The 23,896-nt window shown below is 40.3% G+C and overlaps 1 protein-coding gene across 37 annotated transcripts in view; it reads left to right on the top strand.

The window, feature by feature from the left end:
- LTBP1 (latent transforming growth factor beta binding protein 1) overlaps positions 1-23,896 on the top strand; it is a 453,402-nt gene that overhangs the window by 274,447 nt on the left and 155,059 nt on the right. For 20 of the 37 annotated variants that reach the window (XM_081590234.1, XM_081590231.1, XM_081590233.1 and 17 more), the window contains 4 exons: positions 687-809; positions 14,938-15,105; positions 17,809-18,036; positions 20,172-20,194. In XM_081590234.1, the coding sequence (XP_081446360.1) occupies positions 687-809; positions 14,938-15,105; positions 17,809-18,036; positions 20,172-20,194 (542 nt within the window). The remainder of the gene's footprint in view (positions 1-686; positions 810-14,937; positions 15,106-17,808; positions 18,037-20,171; positions 20,195-23,896) is intronic. The other 17 variants (XM_081590239.1, XM_081590236.1, XM_081590238.1 and 14 more) reach the window with 2 other exon arrangements.

Raw genomic sequence — 23,896 nt, 5'->3', positions numbered from 1 at the left:
TTTCCAGTCAATGATTTGACTCATGATTTCCTGATCCCCTTTCTTTCTCCAGTCTCTGTGCTCATGTTCGTGTTCACCCATGCAGATCATTCACCCTTTCCTGCCCATCCATTTGGCTCCCCCCCAGGTTCACTACCTGATGAAGTCTTATCTCCTTTGCCATGCTGCAGTCTCCCTTATCTGCACCTTCCCCTCATAGCTCTTACTTGTCTAGATAGGCAATCTCATGGTATAACTTCTTCAGAGTTATGACCTTTCTTCTGATGGTGATAACTTGACTGATTTTCAGTTCTTTAATTTTTACATAGTTATATATACAGCTAGACTGTAAAAATCTCCAGGGCAAGGGTCTTTGCCTTACCTGTATGCTCTATAGTACTTAACAACACAGACACTAAAATAGAAGATTTGTGAAGGCTGGGATTTTTTGTCAGTTTTATTCAGTGGTAAGGCTCTAGTATCTAGAATAGAACCATTTACCTAATAGGCTCATAGTAAATATTTGCTAAATTGTAGATGCTCAGTAAATGTTTGATTTGATTAAACTGCTAATGCATTAAAAGCTGCTAGCACCTCATACTTACGGTAACTGAAAGATGTTATAGTGGGGGGGGGGATGCATTTTACAGCCAGAATCTGTTCAACAGTGCTTGACTTCTCCTTCTAAAAGAGTTGTTTTCCTGCAGATATTAATGAATGCCAACTACAGGGTGTGTGCCCTAATGGTGAGTGTTTGAATACCATGGGCAGCTACAGATGTACCTGCAAAATGGGATTTGGGCCAGATCCTACCTTTTCAAGTTGTGTTCGTAAGTAATGATCACTTTTTATTCCTATTCTGGATCAGGGTTTTTGTTTCGTTTTGTTTTGCTTTGAGAGGGTGTGGGAGGAGAATCCAAAAGAAGGTAACAGCTTGGTGGTCAACCGAATATTGTAAATATGCAGAAAGATGCCCTTAAAATAATAAGGGGGATGAGGTGGACTGATATACTGGAGTAAATCTATGTTATGAAGCCTTTCACTTTTATTGTGTTCAGAAGAAAATGAAAACTAAAACTCAAGAAAAAGAGCAGGCACATAGAGGAAAGACACTTTAATGCAAAGAAAGCAGTTGATTAAAATTAGCATACCTAAGAGATGAAAACAGTTTTTTCCTTCATGAGTACTTTAAGCATTATTTAGGTGGAGTTAAATTTTGTTCCAGCTTCTGTCTTTAATTAGTCCAAATTCTGAGTCACTTGTGTCTGATTTAATGAGGTTTCACTGTACTTTCTTGGTTGGAAGAGTCTGGGAAATAGTTACCAAGGCCCTGTGTTTCAGACGTTTTATTCAGTTCTAATTTCAAATATTCTATTCTGTTGTCCTTAAAAACCACCAAAATGTGTCCCTAAAGTTAAACTATTTTGCTTTACGAATCTGTCTCTACGATTTTTCTTCTACTTGGTAAGGATAAAGATCCTCCATCAAACATTCTGTACGTTCTAATACTGGTATAGAAAATGTAGTTTCTCCAAAAAGACACTCTTGTCACAACCCAATCCAGTGTAATCATTACAGATCACCTGACGATTAGAGATGCATGCATTTTAGATGTAAAGTGCTCAAACACAGAGTTTTTTTTAAGACTACCTTATTTTTTAAGGTGAAAAGAGAAAGTGAAAGTCACTAAGTCGTGTCCGACTTTTTGTGACACCATGGACTGTAGCCCGCCAGGCTTCTCTATCTATGGAAGTGCTAGGCAAGAATACTGGAGTGGGTTGCCGTTTCCTTCTCCAGGGGATCATCCCCACCCAGGTATCAAATGCTGGACTCCTGCATTGCAGGCGATTCTTTACCATCTGAGCCACCAGGGAAGCCAAATTTTTAAGGTATTTGTGCCCATTATTACAAAGTAGGTAAACACAACAGATTTTTCAAAGTCATATACAATTAAATGTTAAACATTTTAAACTAATACATGGCAGAAAGTGGTCAAGATAGTATTAAGAGCAATTCATTAATTTTTGTCTTGCTGGGTTTCTATTTTTATTTACCTATTTTTTTTTTAATGTGGCTGTGGTATTTGTTATTTGGTATCTTTCTGATCCCCAGTTTTAAATTTGCTGTATCTTCAAGACATGTTTTTTCATGAAGGTATTATCATTTGATTTTAACTGTGCATCTCTTAACTCTGTGCTCTAAGCTGATGGATAGACATAGTGAAGTAAAGACAGATATAGTAAAATAAAATGACAACTTCATTCATTACTTTTAGATGAGTTTATTGAGCGTTTTGGAACATTGTTACTAATTACTATTATTTTCCTTTAAAACCTGTCAGATGCAGATTAGGAAATTTTGCACGTAAATTCTTTCCTCCATGTCCTTTCACAGACAGTTCTGATCATACAGCAGACAGACACCTACTAATTATAGGACTTTTTTGACAGTTAGAGAAATCAGACTGTAAAATTACACTTGCATACAAGGTACATTTGCAAATTGATGCAAGGATTTGGAAATTTCACGCCAAAAATCACATTGTTGACAATATCCAGATAATTTAGGGATAATTTCTGGCTGATTGAAATTACATGAGTAAGTATTATAAATATATTTTTTATAATTTAAGCGTAAAAGATTTTTAGAGTTTGGATATAGAATTGTGAATATTTTTTTTCTGTTAAATTGATTTGTAGTCTGGTTAAAATGGCTACGTTGAACGTTGTAGATTAGGTAAACTTGGAGGACTGGTCACAAAGTGTTTTATTTGACTAGATCTGATGTCTAGAGCTAAGGGCAGACATCCAGGTTTTAATGAGATTGCAGGAACCTGCCAATGAGATTTTTGAAACAGTTACACATTTCCTTAGCATTTATTTTCCTTGTCATTGCCCAGATAATACTGAACTTATTAAACAGCCATCCATTCGTATTTGAAAAATAAATAATTCAATTTTATGGTTCAGCTACAACAGCTGAAATGATAAGTATTAGGAGATGTTTGTTGCTAGTTAAGTGTTCCAGTTTAGAGTTTGAAGTTAAAACTTGGGCTCTTACCAGCGTTGAGTGGGCAGATTTATTTCTCTTTCCTCTGAATTTACCACATGTAATATCACAGAAATATGTAGAGTCCTTTAGGGTTTGTGACTTGGTTCAATCTAGTCCGATTTGTGGGTGAACTATACTTTGAACAAGTCGATGGGGGAAGTCTGAAGAGAAAGAATGTCTTGAGAAAGAAGGAGGGGAGAAGGTGATACTTAACAACGTGTACATGTATTAGTCGCTCAGTCGTGTCCAACTCTTTGTGACCCCATGAACTGTAGCCCACCAGCCTCCTCTGTCCATGGAATTCTCCAGGCAAGAATACTGGAGTGAGATACTCACAACATAGGGGAGAAAAATACTGGCAGGATGGTGGTACCTTTGATAGTCATGGAGGAAGTGGCAGGAGGAGACTGGGGGCCACCCAAGCACATTGACGCACAAGGGCACTGAGCAAAGCTATTTATCATTTGAAATAAATGCTCTTGCAAGATAGAAAAACAGTCTTGGATAGATGGTGGAAGCAGATGGAGGTGATTGGCCGCGTTTGCTCAGGCAGCCTGAATTTAGGGCATATCCAGGCCATAAAAGGTGTGGCTGACTCTGTGAACTCAAAGAAATGCACTTGGCAGTGGCCAAGGAGCAGTGGGAAGCTCTCCCTGTTCTCGAATACACCGAGGTGAACACCCTCAGAATTCCTTGACTTCAGCCAAAGGTTGCAACCACTTCACTTTCTCTCCTTGCCCGCTCCCTGTGCTTGACTTAGCCAAGCTGAAAGAGGAAGGTAGGAGGGGTCTGGCCTTGGCCGCCTCCGACCTCTGCATCTGTGGATCAGGGCTCTGCTGCAATAGCATTCTCTAGACCTGCTTCTACCTATCTGTGGGGAAGGCTGAAACCCAAGATCTCTCAGAGCACATCCAAGAAAACTGTAATAACCTGTGAAGAGTGAGTAGGGAAGCTTTCTGACTTTTTGAGCTGCAATTAATTTTCTTCAGAAACTTGAGACCTCTCAGGATGAATGCTGGGAAGGGTGTGCCCACAGGTTCAAAGTGAAATGAAAGTCACTCAGTCCTTGCAACCCCATAGACTGTATCCCACCAGGCTCCTCTGTCCATAGAATGCTCCAGGCAAGAATACTGGGTGGGTTGCCATTTCTTTCTCCAGGGGATCTTCCTGACCTAGGGATCAAACCTGGGTCTCCTCCATTACAGGCAGACTCTTAAGCATCTGAATTCTGAGCCTGCATATTTGCTGTTCCATTATATCCTTGGTCAGTGGACTTGGTGCTCGTTGACAGAAATAGAGGGTTAGAGAGAAGATGGGCTTCTACCCTAACTCTAGAAATCATGAGATGTCAAACATATCCCTTCGAAAAGCCAGTTATATTCATGAACACCGTTTCTTTTTAGTTTCTTCAGCTTCCTTGAAGAGATACAAATTATTTCACACAATAGGAAACTGAAGCCAGGAGAGTTTAAATAACTTTTCAAGATCATATAGCTCATCCTTGACATTCGAGATTATAGAATTGGGTTTTGTGCCTTAAATTTAGGGTTCTAGATCAGGAATTGGCAAATAATAGCCCTTGGGCCAAATATGCCCCATTGTCTGTTACTGTAAATAGTTTCACTGGAACAGATTCTTGTCCATTCATTACATGCTGTCCAAGGCTGTGAAATAGCCGTTGGCAGAGCTGAGAAGTTGCAATAGAGACCATATGGACCACAGAGCCTAAAATGTTTATCTTGCCTTTCACAGAGAAAGTTTTCTGACTTTTGGGCTAGATCAGTGCTGTCCAGTAGAACTTTCTGTGATGATGGAAATGTTCTGTATCTGCATTGTCTGAGGTGATAGACACTAGTCATAGGTGGCTGGTGTTGCAAAAGGATTGAATTTTTAATTGTATCTGTCTTCAATTTTTTAAACTTTTTATTTTATATTGGAGTATAGCTAATTAACAATGTTGTGATAGTTTCAGGTGAACAGCGAAGGGACTCAGCCATACATATATACATGTATCTATCCTCATCCAAACTCCTCTCCCATCCATAGGCTGCCACATAACATTGAGCAGTATCTCATTTAAATTTTATCAAAGGAGCAATATGTGGGCAGGGGCTAATGAATTGGATCTCATAGTTCTAGACCCGTTTTTGTAAAACTGATTGGCTAAGTGACCACCAAGATCTCTCTAGCAGAGAGAGCAAAATGGGCTTTCCTTCCTGACCTGGTGGTTTTCTCCATGGTAAGGTTGTTCTTCCCCAGAAGTGAGGCTGGAAGCCTCTTTGTCACCCCTAACTCTCTCATCTCCTTTGGTCTTCAAGAAAGTCACTAAATCTTCATAATCTGTTTTATACTTTTTCCTTTCCTGCAGCCTCTGCTGTGGCTATATCAGCTTAGACCCCTAGTTTTCCTCACTTACTGACCACATAGCATCACGGCCTTGAGGTTATACAAACAGATCTGTGCCAACTGTTTGCTCCCAGATAAAAGTAGTAACAACCCAAACTGTGACACTAGTGTAGTAATCTTTACTGTGTACTTACTAAGTGCCAGCCACTGTGATGAGTACTTTGTATGGATTACCAAACATCATAGTTACAGGATCTCTGTGAGGCTTGTATTGCTGTTCTTCCTATTTGAAAAATGAAGAAATTGAGGCACAGAGAGCGTAAGGATCTTCCCAAAAGTAACACAGCATATAAGTGGTAGAGCCTTGAAACTGTCTCATGCCACTAGCTGAGCCTTTAATCAGGAAGAGGAAACGGGTCTAAATTGATAGGAGCAAGTCATATATTTAAGTGGAGCCACTATTTATTTATTTATTTTTAATTTATTTATTTTAGTTGGGGCTAATTACTTTACAGTATTGTAGTGGTTTTTGCCATACATTGACATGAATCAGTCATGGGTGTACATGTCTTCCCCATCCAGAACCCCCCTCCCACCTCCCTCCCCATCCCATCCCTCTGGGTCATGCCATTGCCCCAGCCCTGAGCATTTGTCTCATGCATCGAACCTGGAATGGTGTTCTGTTTCACGTATGATAATATACATGTTTCAATGCTATTCTCTCAGAACATCCCACCCTCACCTTCTCCCTCAGAGTCCATAAGATTTCGATGCATCTGTGTCTCTTATTCTGTTTCTCATATAGGGTTATCGTTACCATCTTTCAAATTCCATATATATGCATTAGTATACTGTATTGGTGTTTTTCTTTCTGGCTTACTTCACTCTGTATAATGTAGAGCCACTATTTAGTCTCACTGTATGATAGCTAGTCTGACTCTGCAGTGGCCTCAGGGTCATTTTTAAAATTTGATTCTCCCAGAATTGATTTTTAATAGCCCATTTCCTGAAAAGGCTGTTACCCAGTGGCTCTTACTTCCTTAGTAAAGTCATCTGTTGGACTCCTCCTAACAGTGTTACCTGATTCCCACACCTGCATTTCAACACTCATTCTACTGGGACTCTAAGCTTTAAAGACATGAAATTCTAATGTGGAATTTCCTCCAAGAAGTGAGTAAGGATATTGGAGGTGTTTGGTGTGGGGGAGGAGTAAAAACAAACTACTAGGAGAGGCTAGCTATCTTCTCAAGTCTGTTGTAGTTTTCAACTTCTTCCAAGAACCTGATTAATTTATGTCTGTTTAATAATGTTTAAATCGATAAGAGCAGCATGCCTTTGAGAGTGTTACAGAGTCGGTTGTACAACCCTATAATTAACTCATAAGTTGTTTAATGTATAATTGGGGAGCTTAACTGTGAGAACCATAGTGTCTTACCTTCTTACTGTGGTTTGTAATGGAATCACCATCAACATTGAATATATGGTGATGATTCAATACTACACTTGGGTTTAGAGCTGTATGTTTATTACTTTGGAAGATTTTTCCCATGTCTGTTGCCAAGAGCAAAAGATTTGTTTTCTTGACTGACTGACTGTGGCATTTCCAGTAGGGTTTATGCTTCTGAAATGTTTTTCCCTCTATACAGAGTACCTGAATCTGTGCACCTCAGTCTTAGCAAAATACCCTGCAAAGAAATAGAATCTGCAAAACCCATATTTAAGGTTTCCTACATATGTGAACTGTGTTTGAGTGTCTCTTGTGGAGGTATGGGTCAGCAGTGGTCTGCCACAGGGACAGGGGCTCTGGGTGTGGGTATGGCATAAGTCCTCTTGGAGGAGGTCGCCATTAACCCCACCATAGAGCTGCCAGAACTTACATAGGACTGGGAAATAGACTCTTGGAGGGCACAACAGAACCTTGTGCACCAGGACCCAGGAGAAAGGAACAGTGACCCCATAGGAGACTTGCCTGTGGGTGTCCGGGTGTCTCAGGTAAAGACGTGGGTTGGTGGTGGCCAGCTGTAGGGTTGGAGGCATGGACTGTAACAGTACATGCATGGGATCTTTTGAAGGAGGTCATCATTATCTTCATTACCTCCACCATAGTTAGGCCCCAGGTAAATATCAGGGAGGGAACACAGCTCCACCCATCAACAGAAAATTGAATTAAAGATTTACTGAGTGAGCATGCCCCACCCATCAGAACAAGACCCAGTTTCCCCCTCAGTCAGTCTATCCCATCAGGAAGCTTTCATAAGCCTCTTATCCTTCTCCATCAGAGGGCAGACAGACTGAAAAACACAATCACAGAAAACTAAGCAGTCTAATCACATGGACCACAGCCTTGTCTAACTCAATGAAACTATGAGCCATGCCATGTAGGGCCACCCAAGACAGACGGGTCATGATGGAGAGCTCTGACAAAATGTGGTCCACTGGAGAAGGGAATGGCAAACCACTTCAGTATTCCTGCCTTGAGAACCCCATGAACAGTATGAAAAGGCAAAAAGATAGGACAGTGAAAGGTGAACTCCCTAGATCGGTAGGTGCCCAATATGTTACTGGAGATCAGTGGAAAAATACTCCAGAAAGAATGAAGAGACAGAGCCAAAGCAAAACAACACCCAGTTGTGAATGTGACTGGTGGTGGAAGCAAGGTCTGATACTGTAAAGAGCAATATTTCATAGGAGCCTGGAATGTTAGGTCCATGAATCAAGACAAATTGAAAGTTGTCAAACAGGAGATGGCAAGACTGAACATCGACATTTTAGGAATCAGCAAACTAAAGTGGACTGGAATGGGTGAATTTAACTCAGAGGACCATTTTATCTACTACTGTGGGCAAGAATCCCTTAGAAGAAATGGAGTAGCCATCATAGTCAACAAAGAGTCCGAAATGCAGTACTTGGATGCAATCTCAAAAACCACAGAATGATCTCTGTTCATTTCCAAGGCAAACCATTCAATATCACAGTAATCCAAGTCTATGCCCCAACCAGTAATGCTGAAGAAGCTGAAGTTGAATGGTTCTATGAAGACCTACAAGACCTTCTAGAATTAACACCCCAAAAAGATGTCCTTTTCATTATAGGGGACTGGAATGCAAAAGTAGGAAGTCACCAAACACCTGGCATAACAGGCAAATTTGGCCTTGGAGTACAGAATGAAGCAGGGCAAAGGCTAATAGAGTTTTGCCAAGAGAACGCACTGGTCATAGCAAACACCCTCTTCCAACAACACAAGAGAAGACTCTACACATGGACATCATCAGATGGTCAACACCGAAATCAGATTGATTATATTCTTTGCAGCCAAAAATGGAGAAGCTCTACACAGTCAGCAACAACAAGACCGGGAGCAGACTGTGGCTCAGATAATGAACTCCTTATTACCAAATTCAGACCTAAATTGAAGAAAGTAGGGAAAACCACTAGACCATTCAGGTCTGACCTAAATCAAATCCCTTATGATTATACAGTGAAAGTGAGAAATAGATTTAAGGGACTAGATCTGATAGACAGAGTGCCTGATGAACTATGGAGAGAGGTTTGTGACATTGTACAGGAGACAGGGATCAAGACCATCCCCAAGAAAAAGAAATGCAAAAAAGCAAAAAGGCTGTCTGAGGAGGCCTTACAAATAGCTGTGAAAAGAAGAGAAGCCAAAAGCAAAGGAGAAAAGGAAAGGTATACCCACTTGAATGCAGAGTTACAAAGAATAGCAAGGAGATATAAAGCCTTCCTCAGTGATCAATGCAAAGAAATAGAGGAAACCAATAGAATGGGAAAGACTAGAGATTTTGTCAAGAACTTAAAGATTCCAAGGGAACATTTCATGCAAAGATGGGCTCAATAAATGACAGAACTGGTATGAACCTAACAGAAGCAGAAGATATTAAGAAGAAGTGGCAAGAATACACAGAAGATTTGTACAAAAAAGATCTTCACGACCCAGATAATCACGATGGTGTGATCACTCATCTAGGGCCAGACATCCTGGAATGTGAAGTCAAGTGGGCCTTAGGAAGCATCACTACGAATGAAGCTAGTGGAGGTGATGGAATTCCAGTTGAGCTATTTCAAATCCTAAAAGATGATGCTGTGAAAGTGTTGCAGTCAATATGCCAGCAAATCTGGAAAACTCAGCAGTGGCCACAGGACTGGAAAAGGTCGGTTTTCATCCCAATCCCAAAGAAAGGCAATGCCAAAGAATGCTCCAACTACTGCACAATTGCACTCATCTCACATGCTAGTAAAGTAATGCTCAAAATTCTCCAAGCCAGACTTCAACAATACATGAACCATGAACTTCCAGATGTTGAAGCTGGATTTAGAAAAGTCAGAGGAACCAGAGATCAAATTGCCAACATCCATTGGATCATCGAAAAAGCAAGAGAGTTCCAGAAAAACATCTATTTCTGCTTTATTGACTATGCCAAAGCCTTTGACTGTGTGGATCACAATAAACTGTGGAAAATTCTTAGAGAGATGGCAATACCAGACCACCTGACCTGCCTCTTGAGAAACCTGTATGCAGGTCAGGAAGCAACAGTTAGAACTGGACATGGAACAACACACTGGTTCCAATAGGAAAAGGAGTACGTCAAGGCTGTATATTGTCACCCTTCTTATTTAACTTATATGCAGAGTAGATCATGAGAAATGCTGGTCTGGAAGAAGCACAAGCTGGAATCAAGATTGAAAGGTGAGAGGAGAAGGGGACGACAGAGGATGAGATGTTTGGATGGCATCACTGACTCAATGGACATGAGTTTGAGTAAACTCCAGGGGATGGTGATGGACAGGGACGCCTGGCGTGCTGCAATCCATGGGGTCGCAAAGAGTTGGACATGACTGAGCGACTGGACTGACTGACTGACATATATAAACCCATCAGCACGCTTTGTAATTCCTCCTCAGTACTCTCTTCCATTCCCATTTCCACCAATCCTTTAGCAATCTTTGGGCAATACTCATTTTCTTTTTTTTTTTTTTTGAGTATAGTGTAAATCCTTACGATGCAATAGAATGTTTAATCATGTTTATCATATTTTAAATAATAAAGGTAGTATACTAATATTAATGAATTATCCTTTACAACCAGGCTTCTAATCTAGGATTAAAGGTAGTACTCAGATAATAGAAACACCAATGTTGCATCATTCTAGGTAGTGTATTGTTCCTGAGTTTATAGAATTGTTTAATGAAATAAGTTAAATTGCCACTAAGTCATTTGAAATGATAAAAGAATAACAGATGACTTAGTTATTACAATAGAAGCCATTTTAGATATCACATCCTATTAGAAATCTGAGGGAGGCATAAATTAATACTTTTGAAAATTTGAATCATAGGAACATCAGTAAAATTTTGGTATGTAACCCAAGCCTTTTCACTGCTTTCCTCCTGGGTTTTCTTCCATCTTCGAAGGAGCAGATTTTTTATTAGTTATTAGCTTATTCTTATGTGTACTTGGGATGAAGCAAAATGTTTGGTTGCAACATGGTCTGATGTTCCGAGACACCAACAGTTGAGTTTTAAGTGTCAATAGAATTTTTGATAAAAAATGAAGTACATTTTGAACACACCAAAATGATTAGTTAAAAGAAAAATCTTTATAAAAATACAATAGTTGAGTTTTGATGACTTTGTAAGCCAATGATTCTTATTCATTGAAAGACCACCCCCCAACTTGAAGTGCTTTGGAAGCTGTCATGGAAAAAAAACACCAGTACCCCACCACTTAGGGAAAATCTTGGTGTTAGGAAACGAGGGAAGAATAAAAGCCTATAAAAGAGACCTTTCAGGAGAAGATACTTAGGATAAAATACCTAATAGTTTACTTACTTGTGTATGCTATGCCTGGGAGTCTCAACTTGAGACTCGCTTGAATGAACCAGCAATCTCTTATCATTCACTTACACACCAGTATACATACTAATCCCTCGAAAACTGAATTGCTGATTGGGAGTTTGGGCAGCAGGCCCAATGTGCCACTTCAAAGTAGAGGCCTTGGCTAGGGGACCAGGGTGAGCATAATGGGGGTGGTGCCTGAGATAGTGTCACCACCCTGGAAATGCAGGTGAGTGGGCACAAGAGAGTGAACAGGATAAGTCAGTGCAAGGGGCCAGGGTCACCATTTGCCAGTGTCCAGGGTTTGAGGAAACTCTGCTCTGCTTTAAATGGCCCTTGTTCTTGGGATCTAGAACTTAATGCTATTAGTGTTATCATTAAGCCCTGCCACGTGTGAAATGGGCTTCTCTGGTGGCTTAGATGGTAAAAAAAAAAAAAAAAAAGTCCAGCTGCAATGCAGGAGACCCGGGGTTCAATCCCTGGGTCGGGAAGATCCCCTGGAAAAGGGAAAGGCTACCCACTCTGGTATTCTTGCCTGGAGAATCCCATGGACAGAGGAGCCTGGCAGGCTGTAAAGTCCATATGGTTGCAAAAAGTCAGACATGACTGGGTGACTAAGCACACAGCACGTGTGTAAAATAGGCTCTTGTGAGATGACCCAACACTGTTTCTATGGAAATATGTGTTGTGAATTCCAAACACTTTGGAGAAGAAATTTTGGAGCAAAATCCTTGGTGAGCTGACTATACTAGAACTATGTATATGTTCTTAAGATTATACAACCTACTTACAGAAACAGACACACACACACATACACATATATATGCTAATAAGTGATCATCAATCATTTCAGAAATTTACTATCCTTTTGGGGGTAATAACTATTCTCTTACATTTTGTTTTACTTCTGTGACCTTTGATTTTTCACAGCTGACTGGCACAGATTCCAGAAAGTGAGTAGGAAAAGGGAGAGGAAAAGACTCAAACTTCTCCCTTTTACCACATTTTGAGTAGTTTTGGGCAAACTTGGCTTTGCTAGAGGAACTAAGTTTTGAAGCCTTTAGGAAGGTCTCCTCTGCTCCCCTCAATCCACTGCTCCCATCTTCCAGTTCACTGATATCTTTTTTCCGAATATTTTCGGTTTATTGAAATTCTATCACTAAATAGTGATCAAGATATGTTCAAACACCCTTGAGAGGATGGAGATACCTGGTTTTATTCATAAGGGAGGCTGGCATATGTTTTGTGTCTACTTTGAACCAAATGTTTAGCATATGATATATCTGGTCTATACATTGAGCTTGTCATTTATAAGTCAGGGAGTTGTTGAGGCTCAGCTGCTGTATTAACATTCTCTCCAGAGGTATGGAGCCAGTAGGGTGGGTGGATGGGAAGGGATTTTGAAGGAATTGGCTCACATGATTGTGGAAGTTTAGTCGCTCAGTCGTGCCCAACTCTTTGCGATCCCATGAACCACAGCATGCCAGGCCTGCTTGTCCATCACCAACTCCCGGAGTTCACCCAAACTCATGACCATTGAGTCGGTGATGCCATCAGACTATCTCATCCTCTTTTGTCCCTTTCTCCTCCTGCCCTCAATCTTTCCCAGCATCAGGGTCTTTTCAAATGAGTCAGCTCTTCACATCAGGTGGCCAAAGTATTGGAGTTTCAGCTTCAACATCAGTCCTTCCAATGAACACCCAGGACTGATCTCCTTTAGGATGGACTGGTTGGATCTCCTTGTAGTCCAAGGGACTCTCAAGAGTCTTCTCCAACACCACAGTTCAAAAGCATCAATTCTTCGGTGCTCATCTTTCTTTATAGTCCAACTCTCACATCCATACATGACTACTGGAAAAACCATAGCCTTGACTAGATGGACCTTTGTTGGCAAAGTAATGTCTCTGCTTTTTAATATGCTGTCTAGGTTGGTCATAACTTTCCTTCCAAGGAGTAAGTTGGCAAGTCCCAAATGTTCAGTGTAGGCTAGCAGGGAAGGGAAGTCCCAGGGAAGGGTTAATGTTGCAGCCAGAGTTTGAAGGTCATCTGCTGGCAAAATGTCTTCTAACTCTGAGGAGATCAATCTTTTCTCCTAAGGATTTCAACTGCTTGGATAAGGACAACCCACATTCTAGAGCCATCTGCTTGACTCAAAATCTATTGGCTTACATGTTAATCTCATGTGCAGAATACTTTCACATCAACATTGAGACCTGTCTTTGACCAGATATCTGGATTACCATGGCCCAATCAAGTTGGCACACACAAACCATTGCAGCCAGTCAAAGTCACTTTCCTGGGTTATGCTGCTGGCAAGTGGTAGACCTACTATGTGAACCCAGGTCTGTCTGGCTCTAAAAACCCTTGCTGTCTTCATTATACTGTAGTACCTTCATTGAGTCAGATTGTTTCTTGTAGCAGAGATGTCAGTCCTTTTGTGAGAATGAATATGGAGCTTTGATGAGAAAGGGAAGTTGATTTGGAAGCTCCAAGTGCTAGAGGCACTGGGTAAGGGAAAGGCAAATTGGGAAAACCTCGTTTAGACAATAATGCAATAGAGAAGCGCTCATCTTGATGTAGGAGAAAGAACTGAGAGGTGACCATCAAGCTTGGTGTATTCAACAGCGTTGATTTGATCTGGAATTGGCCCTGTAAAAACATTCTCCACACACATTTACTTTAGAAAGTGGTCTTTGTGAAGACAGGGATGTGTCTTTCTCATTCTCATATTCGCCTCATTTGCCCAGTAGCTGTTAGTTTAATGAAGTCTCATCTACTAAATTTATAGAAGAATCTGAATTAGCACTTAGATATTGGATGGATATGGGCTGATGTGCTTTTTAAGAAATTTTCTGAGGTGTGAGGATGTCATTTGTTCCTTCTCTGGTGTGCTTTCTGGCTGGACAAGGGGCCTCGTGTGGCAGTGCCAGTCAGAAGCTGCTCTCGGCCTCCTATTTCTGGTCGCTGGTCTAGAATGAGACTAGATGAGGCCCTGCAGGCTCTCACTGTCCTCCAAGTGAGAAGAGTAACAGTTGACTTGTATCAATTATGTTCAATTCCTGATTTTCCATGGTACTTGGCTATTCAATAGATGCTACCCTAAAATAACCTGTGTGTGTGTGTGTGTAAAAGTCGCTCAGTCATGTCTGACTCTTTGCGACCCCAAGGAATTCCCCAGGCCAGAATACTGGAATGGGTAGCCGTTCCCTTCTCCAGGGGATATTCCCAACCCAGGGATTGAACCCAGGTCTCCCGCATTACAGGTGGATTCTTTACCAGCTGAGCTACTAGGGAAGCCCAAAATATATTATGGCTAATTACAAGACAGCAAATGAGATCATGATTTTGATAATTAGGTTTATTTAGGCAGGTTTATTTTGGTTGCAATGATATATTTTCATTCATGCACAATAACTGATATTTTTAAATTTTAATTTTGAATTAAAGGATCAAATAACTGATTTTTAACACTAGCTAAAATGGAAGAAGGGACCAGGCAGTGACAGGGACGTTTGATGTCCTGACTCCTAAGACTCAATAGATCAGCTGACCCCAAATCAGGAAGGGTAATGCCCTACATCTAGATAGCTTTATCTTGAAGTATGGCTTCTAATCCACACTTAAAGATTCCTTTTAGTATTTGTGTGAAATGTCAAACTGGTTTTTGTTGTTTCTTGGGTGACATCAGGCCTTCTCTCTCTGCTGCAGCGGACACCCCTGTGATCTCGGAAGAGAAAGGGCCCTGTTACCGGCTTGTCAGCCCCGGAAGGCAGTGCATGCACCCCCTGTCTGTTCACCTCACCAGGCAGCTCTGCTGCTGTAGCGTGGGCAAGGCCTGGGGCCCACACTGTGAGAAATGTCCCCTTCCAGGCACAGGTAAGACGCGCCCCACCACGTGCTCATGTTCATCCCCGGCCACACAGGATGGTTTGGACAGCATGGGTTCTTTGTGGTTTCTGACTTTAAATCAGTGTTTGGTAATACAATGTGTTTTTATCCTTTTGAACAAACCATGAATGTGCGAGGTTGAATCAGTGGAAAAAATTACATGCAAAGAGCTTTTTGTGTGTAACATTAGACTTCCTTTTGGATGTTAAGAAAAGCCATTGCTTTTTATCCCTAGTTTCTGTCCCTAGTTTCTGCTGTTCAAAAGAGTGGAGACACCAGAAGGCCGTATTGGGCTTGCACTTTTCTGATGATTGACTGTTCACTGCCTGCATGGTCACTAGACCTGGTGTAGGTTAACTCTTTTAACTCATGTATTGAATGGGTGCCTGTCAGGTTCTATGAAGAACATCGTGCTTGATTTCTGCAGGTGGAAATGGAGAAAATTATATTCACAATTGAATTTATGCTATGAAAATTCATAACTCCAGGGCAGATCCTCCTATGAACTTCTAGATGGAAACTGAATATAAGAAGTGATGATTCTTTATCCTTCAGTTGAGTACATAATTGCCTAATGCTCTGAAAGCATAAATTTATCTAAATGCCTTATGTATCCCAAGGCATCACCAACTTCTCAAGCAGGGTCAAGTAGAGTTAAATGGAAGAGAAAGAAACATACCTGCAAATACTGGGCATGATATTATTAAAAAAAAAAAAAAAGAAAGAGTGGTGTACCTATTTCACTGACATGAGGTGGGCATAAGATGTCTACCTGATTTCTTGTTTGATAAGGTGGTTCCCATCTAGGAAAGTGCGTTCACTCTCACAGAGACATTTAATATCTTACGCCTATAACTTGCACTGTTGCAGACAAGGTTTAAATATAAATGGAATGATCACAAGCCACTTTGGTTGTTGCCTGGGATCAGAAGGAACTGGTGAGGCAGAGATAGTGTAATGTTGATGATGTTTTGGTATACTGCATGACTTGAGACATCTCTGGAAGGCCTTAGTAGCCTCCTGAGGAGTCTGATCTGCTCAGTATTAAAAAGTAATAATCAATGAAATTAATGATCTTGATAATTCATAGACCCATTTCTCTTTAAGTTCCATTTTGATAGCTTTTGTAGCCCTTACGTGAAGCATAAATCAAGAAAGTGAATGTAACACAGGAAGATTTTCCCATAAAGTAGAGTCACTAATTTTGAAAATAATATTAAAGATAAAATTTGGACACTTAACCAATTTCTTATTATAAGATGATTTGCATAAAAGTAATGTTTAGTTCTTTCATATACCTCAAGTATTTGATAGAAAAACTTTTTCTAGAAACTTCTGTCTTTCACATGAAAATTGTATTTCATAGTTGGATGTAAAAATGAGGTTCTACCATTTAATGTGTGATCCTTAGAAAAACAGTATTTTAGCATGCTTTAAGGAATATTTTAGAGTTTTATTTTTACTGAGAACTAATTTTGGGTCCAGAACATTCAATAGGAGATCTCTTGTTCAGTGGAAGTGAAAAGTAACTTATTTTACTTTCAGTTTTAAAGGTAGAAATAAAGGAGTTGACTGTAAGCCCCTTGCTGTCTGCATTTGGTAACTTGCCTCCAATACCAACACCAAAGAGATTAGGTGGATTTTTCCTCCTCAGGCCACACATCGCCTTGCCTCCCTTGTCTTCCCCCTTGACTTATTCCTGGTGATTATGCAATGAAGGTTAGGAAATCACATGTGCCTGGCTGATATTTTTTAAGTGTACAAAACCACTTTCCTGGCAGGAATAGCAGTTACAAGATAGAGAATATCTCCTTGTCCTCACGATAATTTGACCAGTTGGTTGTGGTCTGGCTTTTGCTCACTTGTCACCCTTCCCCTTGAAAATAACTGCCTTCTAACTTGGTGTGTCCTTTTCCCTTTATTTCTACCTGTCATCTCTTTAGCATGTGTCTTCGACTGGCTTCTTTTCACCATCCTGAGACTATTTCTTTGAAACTACTTGCCCTTTTCAATCCTTCTTAACCAACCTCTGCATATCAGCTGATACTTCCCATCCTGGTTTCTTCATCTTTCGTTTCTTCAACGGGAATCAAATTAGGATGATTTCAACACCTCATTTCCCTCAATAGTGATTGCTTTTTCTTTTTTAACCTTCTTGCTAGTCATTTAATTTAGATGTTACCGAGTTCCTGGTTAATAGTTAACGAATTAGACCAAAGCAAGAGTGAAAAGTCTGATTTTTACTGATGTTTTACCCTCTTCTGAGATATATATATAATCTGTATGGTATGTTCTGTACCTAAAAATCTCATGTATTACATATATTTTATGTGTGTAATACATAGTGTGATAGAGAATATTAAATACAAAATATATGTATACTATCTCTTAATTTGTTGCTGATATATATAATTTGATATATACAATATGTGCTCTCTCTATATATAAGATTCTGATTGTGTAAGATAAGGAATTAACAGATGGAGAAATGTTTTCTAGAAGAATTGAGTTTTTTCCTGTAAATATGCAAGTTTGAGAGAAATTCGAGCATTTTGCATCTGTTCTTTAAGTTTTTAAATGTAACTATAAATTAGTGATGGTTTATTAAGCAATATTCATCATGCTGTTTTCCTCTGTATAAGTTTGCACTTTTAGATTTTTAAAAGGAATATTTTCCCATCCCAAATCTAGCTGCTTTTAAGGAAATCTGTCCTGGTGGAATGGGTTATACGGTTTCTGGCGTTCATAGACGCAGGCCAATCCATCACCATGTAGGTAAAGGACCTGTATTTGTCAAGCCAAAGAACACTCAACCTGTTGCTAAAAGTACTCATCCTCCACCTCTCCCAGCCAAGGAAGAACCACTGGAGGCCCTGACCTTCTCCCGGGAACAGGGGCCAGGAGCAGTGGAGCCAGAAGGTGAGAGTGGAAATGGATCGTGGAGCTAGCCATCTGTCTTGTGTGTCTTTGGTTTCCCTGTATATAACTTCTACAATAGGGGCTTTCAGCCTCAGCACTATTGACAATTTGAGGTGGATAATTCTTTTATATGAGGGGCTGCTCTGTGCATTATAGGATATTTAGCAACATCCCTGACCTCTAACCTCTAGTGCCAGTAGCACCCTCCCCCTCCTGGTTGTTACAACCAAAAAGATGTCCAAATATCACTAAATGTCCCCTGGGGGAAGAATTACCCCGATTGAGAACAACTGCTCCAGAACAGTTGTGACAGTATTCCATGATAATCTAATGACATTGTCTTATGTGTGAGAGCTACTTTTTCTTGGTGTTTACTCCTGGATAGTTGTTTAGATTTTTCAGGGAATAGCCAGAATTCACTTCTGTATCTAGAGAGCTGTTTAATAAGTATGTGTTTACTTTAAAAAGTGGAATCCGCAGGCTTGAAGCATCAACTGAGCTTCCGTGAAATAGTTTCACAGGCAGTCAGGGATAATGGGCAGCAAAATGAAGGAAGATAGGGTCCATGAAAGGGATTTTGCAGAGTTCACCTAGTGAAGTCCTTTGATTTGCATTTTGAAAACTGGAGACGTTGAGCAACTGAATTGCAAATGTCATACGAAGAGCATGTAATAGAACCAAGGAACACATTTTTCCCAGGAGGTTATTAAGGCCTTCTACTCCAAAGGAAGGCTAGAGACAATTGGTTCTGTTTCAGAAAGAAGGATCATCTATCTTTGTCTCTTAATAGAAGCCAGCATGTCCAATACTTTGAATATCTTTTTCACCACAGAAGTGCTCACCCCAGATAGGATGAACAAAAATCTTAACTTTGTGTGAGATAGGTATTGGCTTTAATAAAGCTTCTGTTGGTCTTTCACACTTGAATCTTGGATGGGAATTCAGGGTGTGCATTTATGGATTTTGTGAGGAGAGAAGGTGCTCAAGTTAGATGAGGCATCGAGAGCGTGGCAAGAAAGAGAGGTCTCTTTTCACGGCTCTGAACCTTCATGTATTCTAGCCTAGTTAAGTCTGCTCTTTCACTTGCTGCACTTCTCCTTGGTTAGGCAGATGAGGTAGGACCTCACCTAAGATTGACAGTGTTGGCCAGTCTGTTCCTGTACAGTTGGCCAGGTGTTTGCAACTCCTCCTCCTCTTCATAAGCAGGAGAAAACGGGCTGTGGTCCAGATTCTGCCTCAAGAGTTTCTTGGTGGTGGGTTAGACAGGATAGAAGGTTTGTTGACTTTTTCTAACCACAAGAATATTGCAGCAGTGGCAGCAATCTGCTGCACTGATTGCTTTCTAGGAGTAATGCATCTACCATATCTTATACTAATGTTTTTGGAGATGTTGACTCATGAGCAGAATCCCTGTGATTATTGATCTAAGATTTGAGGACTAATTATACAACTGATTATTGAAGTGTTTCAAAATGGAAAGGCATAGTCACTACTGCCACCACGCTGTAATAATGTTGGTGATTGTGCAATCTGTGATTTGTTCAACATAGTGATGCTAATTGCTCATTGAATCTTGCTGGCTTGTGATTTTATTTATTTATTTTTTTTGTAATCTTGTTAGAATATCTTTCTGAAAATGCTCACAGGGCTTCATTAAGGATCAGTGTGCACCAAGAATGCAGCACCCTTTCTTAGGTCTCTTATTGAAACAGGGGCTTTTTTTTTTTTTAACATTGATATCAGAAAGCATTTCAAACATTGTTTATTATGTTAAGGATAACTGTAATGAAAATGTTCCTTTTCTAAGGCATGGGAAGTGCTACAAAATTGTGAGTAGGCATGAGACAATGTATCAGGAAGTGTTGCCTCCTATAACTTTAATAGTTAGTGAGTTGGAAAAAACTGCATCCCATCTACTACCTGATCTCCTTCAACTGAAGAATGACATACAGTTTTCCCTTGTCAGTCATGTATAAAATGCTCCAAAATGGTAGTTGATTATAATTCTGCACTTGACTTAGTTTGATTCTTAATCATTTTGGAGATTGAACTTTTGTTGCTTTTTAAAAATTGAAGTATTATGTAGTAGACTGTCTTGAGTTGTACTAATGTCCTTCTTTCTCTTTTGGTTTTAGTGGCAACTGTACCTCCTGAGAAGGTAATTTATTCATTGTTTGCAAGTCGTGTTTTGTTACCTTCATAATGATTTTCTTCTGGATTATGTGTGATTTTTTTAAGACTTAAATATAGTAAAATGTTTATTATACATTATTTGACTTAAGGAAATATATTGAATAACAGTCACTCATTCAATAAACATTTATTGAGCACCTGCTATATGACTGGCACTATGCTGAATATTAGGGAAACAATAGAGACCAAATCAGACAATTCTCCTTGTTCTCTTGGAACTTAAATCAGGGGAGATGAAAATGATGGGCCTGTTGGGAATCAGAGACTTAAGTGAATTCAGAGAGTTAGTATATGGCCTGGAACATCAATGGAAAGAAAGGTTCTAACATGTTTATGTAATTGTGTATTCTGAGTTCATATGTACTGAGTGATGTACTTCTTACTTCAACTAAAATTTGATATGCACATTTGACTTAAATTGGAGTATGAGCAGAACTTACCCTTGAAATTTATAATCAAGTGCTGGGATATTGCTTCCTTAAAATTTTAGAGAAATTTTAATCTTTCATTTTTGGGGGCCATGAAATGGGACACTGAATTGTGAGATTTATTAGTAGAAAATATTGGCATTTGCTGAAGCTCTGTCCTGTTTATATAATATTGTTCCTTGTCTGAAGATTTATTGGTAACATGAAAATTAGGTAGTTATTGTATGTTTATACATTTGTGTAGTGTTCATTCAGCTCACAAGAATGCAGTACTAGGATTTAGATGGGGACATAGACCTGTGTAAAATATTATAAATAGTTTTAAAAATCTTTAGTTTATGAGGATAGAATAACACAAACGTTAAAAGTGCTGACAGAATCCAGAAAAAAAGGAATGATTTTAGAGTGACAGCATCCAGTAAGGAAAAATGTTTTTATACTGACCCCCAAAAGAAGTACAAGAGATTTGCATATTTTACATGGATAATTTGGTGCTCTTGGAGAGCATCTCTAAAGATCAATGACGTACGGTAGTTTGCAGTTTTGTTGATTTTGAATTTAGTTCTGGTTTATAAGTGGGAGGAAGCCTTTAGCACATAAGTGGTCTAGCCAGCTCCCTGACAACCTCATCTTATGTGATTTTCTTCTCCTCTGTTTATGATTGAGCTTGTGAAACTTTCAGAAAGACTCTGAAAGAGGGCCTGAAAATTTTCTTGTGTACGTTTGGAGAGGAGGCAGTGGGGAAAATGCAGCCATGGACTTTGTGGTCTTGACTTTTTGTGGAGATCTCATGCTCTTAACGCTCAAAGAAGAGAAAGCAGGGTGATCCACTGATGAGAAATTATGTGCACAAAGGTGCAGTGGAGGGCGGGGACAGCATGAGGTCCTTTAGGGGAGCAGGAAAGACTCAGAGAACATGGGAGGTGCTTCGGAAGGCTCGGAATACCAAAGTACAGTTGTAATCAGTGAGGAAATACTGTCCTCCTCAGCTGGACCCACTTGTCAAGTGGGGAAGTGGCATGGATCAGGAAGTAGGAAGTCGACTGCCCCGTGCTCCTGGGTAATGGGGGAGGGAGGGCACAAGTCTGGAGTCCTGTCTGTAAGCTGCAGGAGTTGATTGACACCTGCTTATGGTCCACTCTTGGTAGCATTGACCTTGGGCTGCAGGGGATGGGGTGAAGATGAGCCTGATTGGGGTCACCTTTCAATGGGTAATAGGAAAGCTAGTCTATATTCTTAAGAAGAGGGGGAAATATGAGGGGGAAAGTAGTAAGTGCTCTGTGTTTCTAGAAGATGCAACACAATGGGATTAACTGAGATGGGGGAAGAGGGGCTTGAGAGGCTGATTAGATGACTACAGTGAACTGAAAATGAGAGTGAATGCAGATGAAGGTAGTAGAGGGCTGCGGAGGTGGAAAAAGATGAGCCAATGTAAGGAATAGTGGAAATAGGCAAGGCTTGGAATGAGGAATGAAAAGTGACTTTAAACCTGGACGGATCAATGACTGTGGCGTTCACAGAGATGAAGAAGTTGGAATCAGAGCCCGGATGTTTTCATGAAGGGATGGGTTTGAGGGATTTGTAGAATATCTAAATGGAGTTACCCCGCAAGCACTCATGCCTTCGAAATTGAGTCTTTGAGGTACTCATGCAGGATATATATTTTATTAAGAGCAGAAAAGGTGATAAATAAAGAAAGCTAGGAGAGAAGGTTTTTCTTTAACATCTTACGGAAAAATTTGAGTGAACTTTTTGGCCAACCCAATAAAAGTTAGAACTAGACATGGAACAAGAGACTGGTTCCAAATAGGAAAAGGAGTATGTCAAGGCTATATATTGTCACCGTGCTTATTTAATTTATATACAGAGTACATTATGAGAAATGCTGGGCTGGAAGAAGCACAAGCTGGAATCAAGATTGCCGGGAGAAATATCAGTAACCTCAGATATGCAGATGACACCACCCTTATGGCAGAAAGTGAAGAAGAACTAAAGGGCCTGTTGATGAAAGTGAAAGAGGAGAGTGAAAAAGTTGGCTTAAAGCTCAACATTCAGAAAACAAAGATCATGGCATCCGGACCCATCACTTCATGGGAAATAGATGGGAAACAGTGGAAACAGTGACAGACTTTATTTTTCTGGGCTCCAAAATCACTGCAGATGGTTACTGCAGCCATGAAATAAAAAGACATTTACTCCTTGAAATAAAAGTTATGACCAACCTAGACAGCATATTAAAAAGCAGAGATATTACTTTGCCAACAAAGGTCCATCTAGTCAAGGCTATGGTTTTTCCAGTAGTCATGTATGGATGTGAGAGTTGGACTATAAAGAAAGCTGAGCGCCGAAGAATTGATGCTTTTAAACTGTGGTGTTGGAGAAGACTCTTAAGAGTCCCTTGGACAGCAAGAAGATCCAACCAGTTCATCCTAAAGGAAATCAGTCTTGAATGTTCATTGGAAGGACTGATGTTGAAGCTGAAACTCCAATACTTTGGCCACCTGATGTGAAGAACTGACTTATTTGAAAAGACCCTGATGCTGGGAAAGATTGAAGGCGGGAGGAGAAGGGGCCGACAGAAGATGAGATAGTTGGATGGCATCACCGACTCAATGGACAGGAGTTTGTATAAACTCTGGGATTTGGTGATGGACAGGGAGGCCTGGTGTGCTGCAGTTCATGGGGTCACAAAGAGTCGGAAATGACTGAGCAACTGAACTGAACTGAAGAAAAGGGAGAGGCCAGGGGAGTGCGTTTTCTGGAAGATGATGGTGATTAAAGTGAGGGGGAGGGAGTGTGTAGAATAACCTGATGAATACTTTTATAGGAGTGGTGACGTGAGTGCTCTGGCCCCACACTGATGTGGGCGAGGTCACAGACCTTTACCTAGCCTGATGGTTCAGTCTGCAGGAGTCCTGAAAGGAGCTGTAACTGGAAACTGAGTCCTGGGTGTGAGTCTGTGGTTCAGGAGATAAGAGTGGGCAAAAGGATGTGTGGGGAAATCCCTGGTCTCCTCCAAGTCCCTATTTTTCTGTTGCTGTTTGACTACCAGCATTCTGAGAGGTGGAGATGGAAAGTAACTGGCAGACTTACCATATTTAGTGTCTCATGTATTCTTTCTTATGACACACCTGTATCCATTTTTAATCTGAAGGATGTGGCTGGTCATTTTATTTGGGCAGAAGCCACATGTGAATGAGTTGACAGCTTATTTTAGTTCTTCTCTGGGATTAGTTTTG

This window comes from Giraffa tippelskirchi, chromosome 4 (assembly GCF_054371585.1).
Source record: "Giraffa tippelskirchi isolate mGirTip1 chromosome 4, T2T-mGirTip1v1.2.pri, whole genome shotgun sequence".
Lineage (NCBI taxonomy): Eukaryota > Metazoa > Chordata > Mammalia > Artiodactyla > Giraffidae > Giraffa > Giraffa tippelskirchi.
This window is presented reverse-complemented; position numbering and strand designations above follow the sequence as displayed.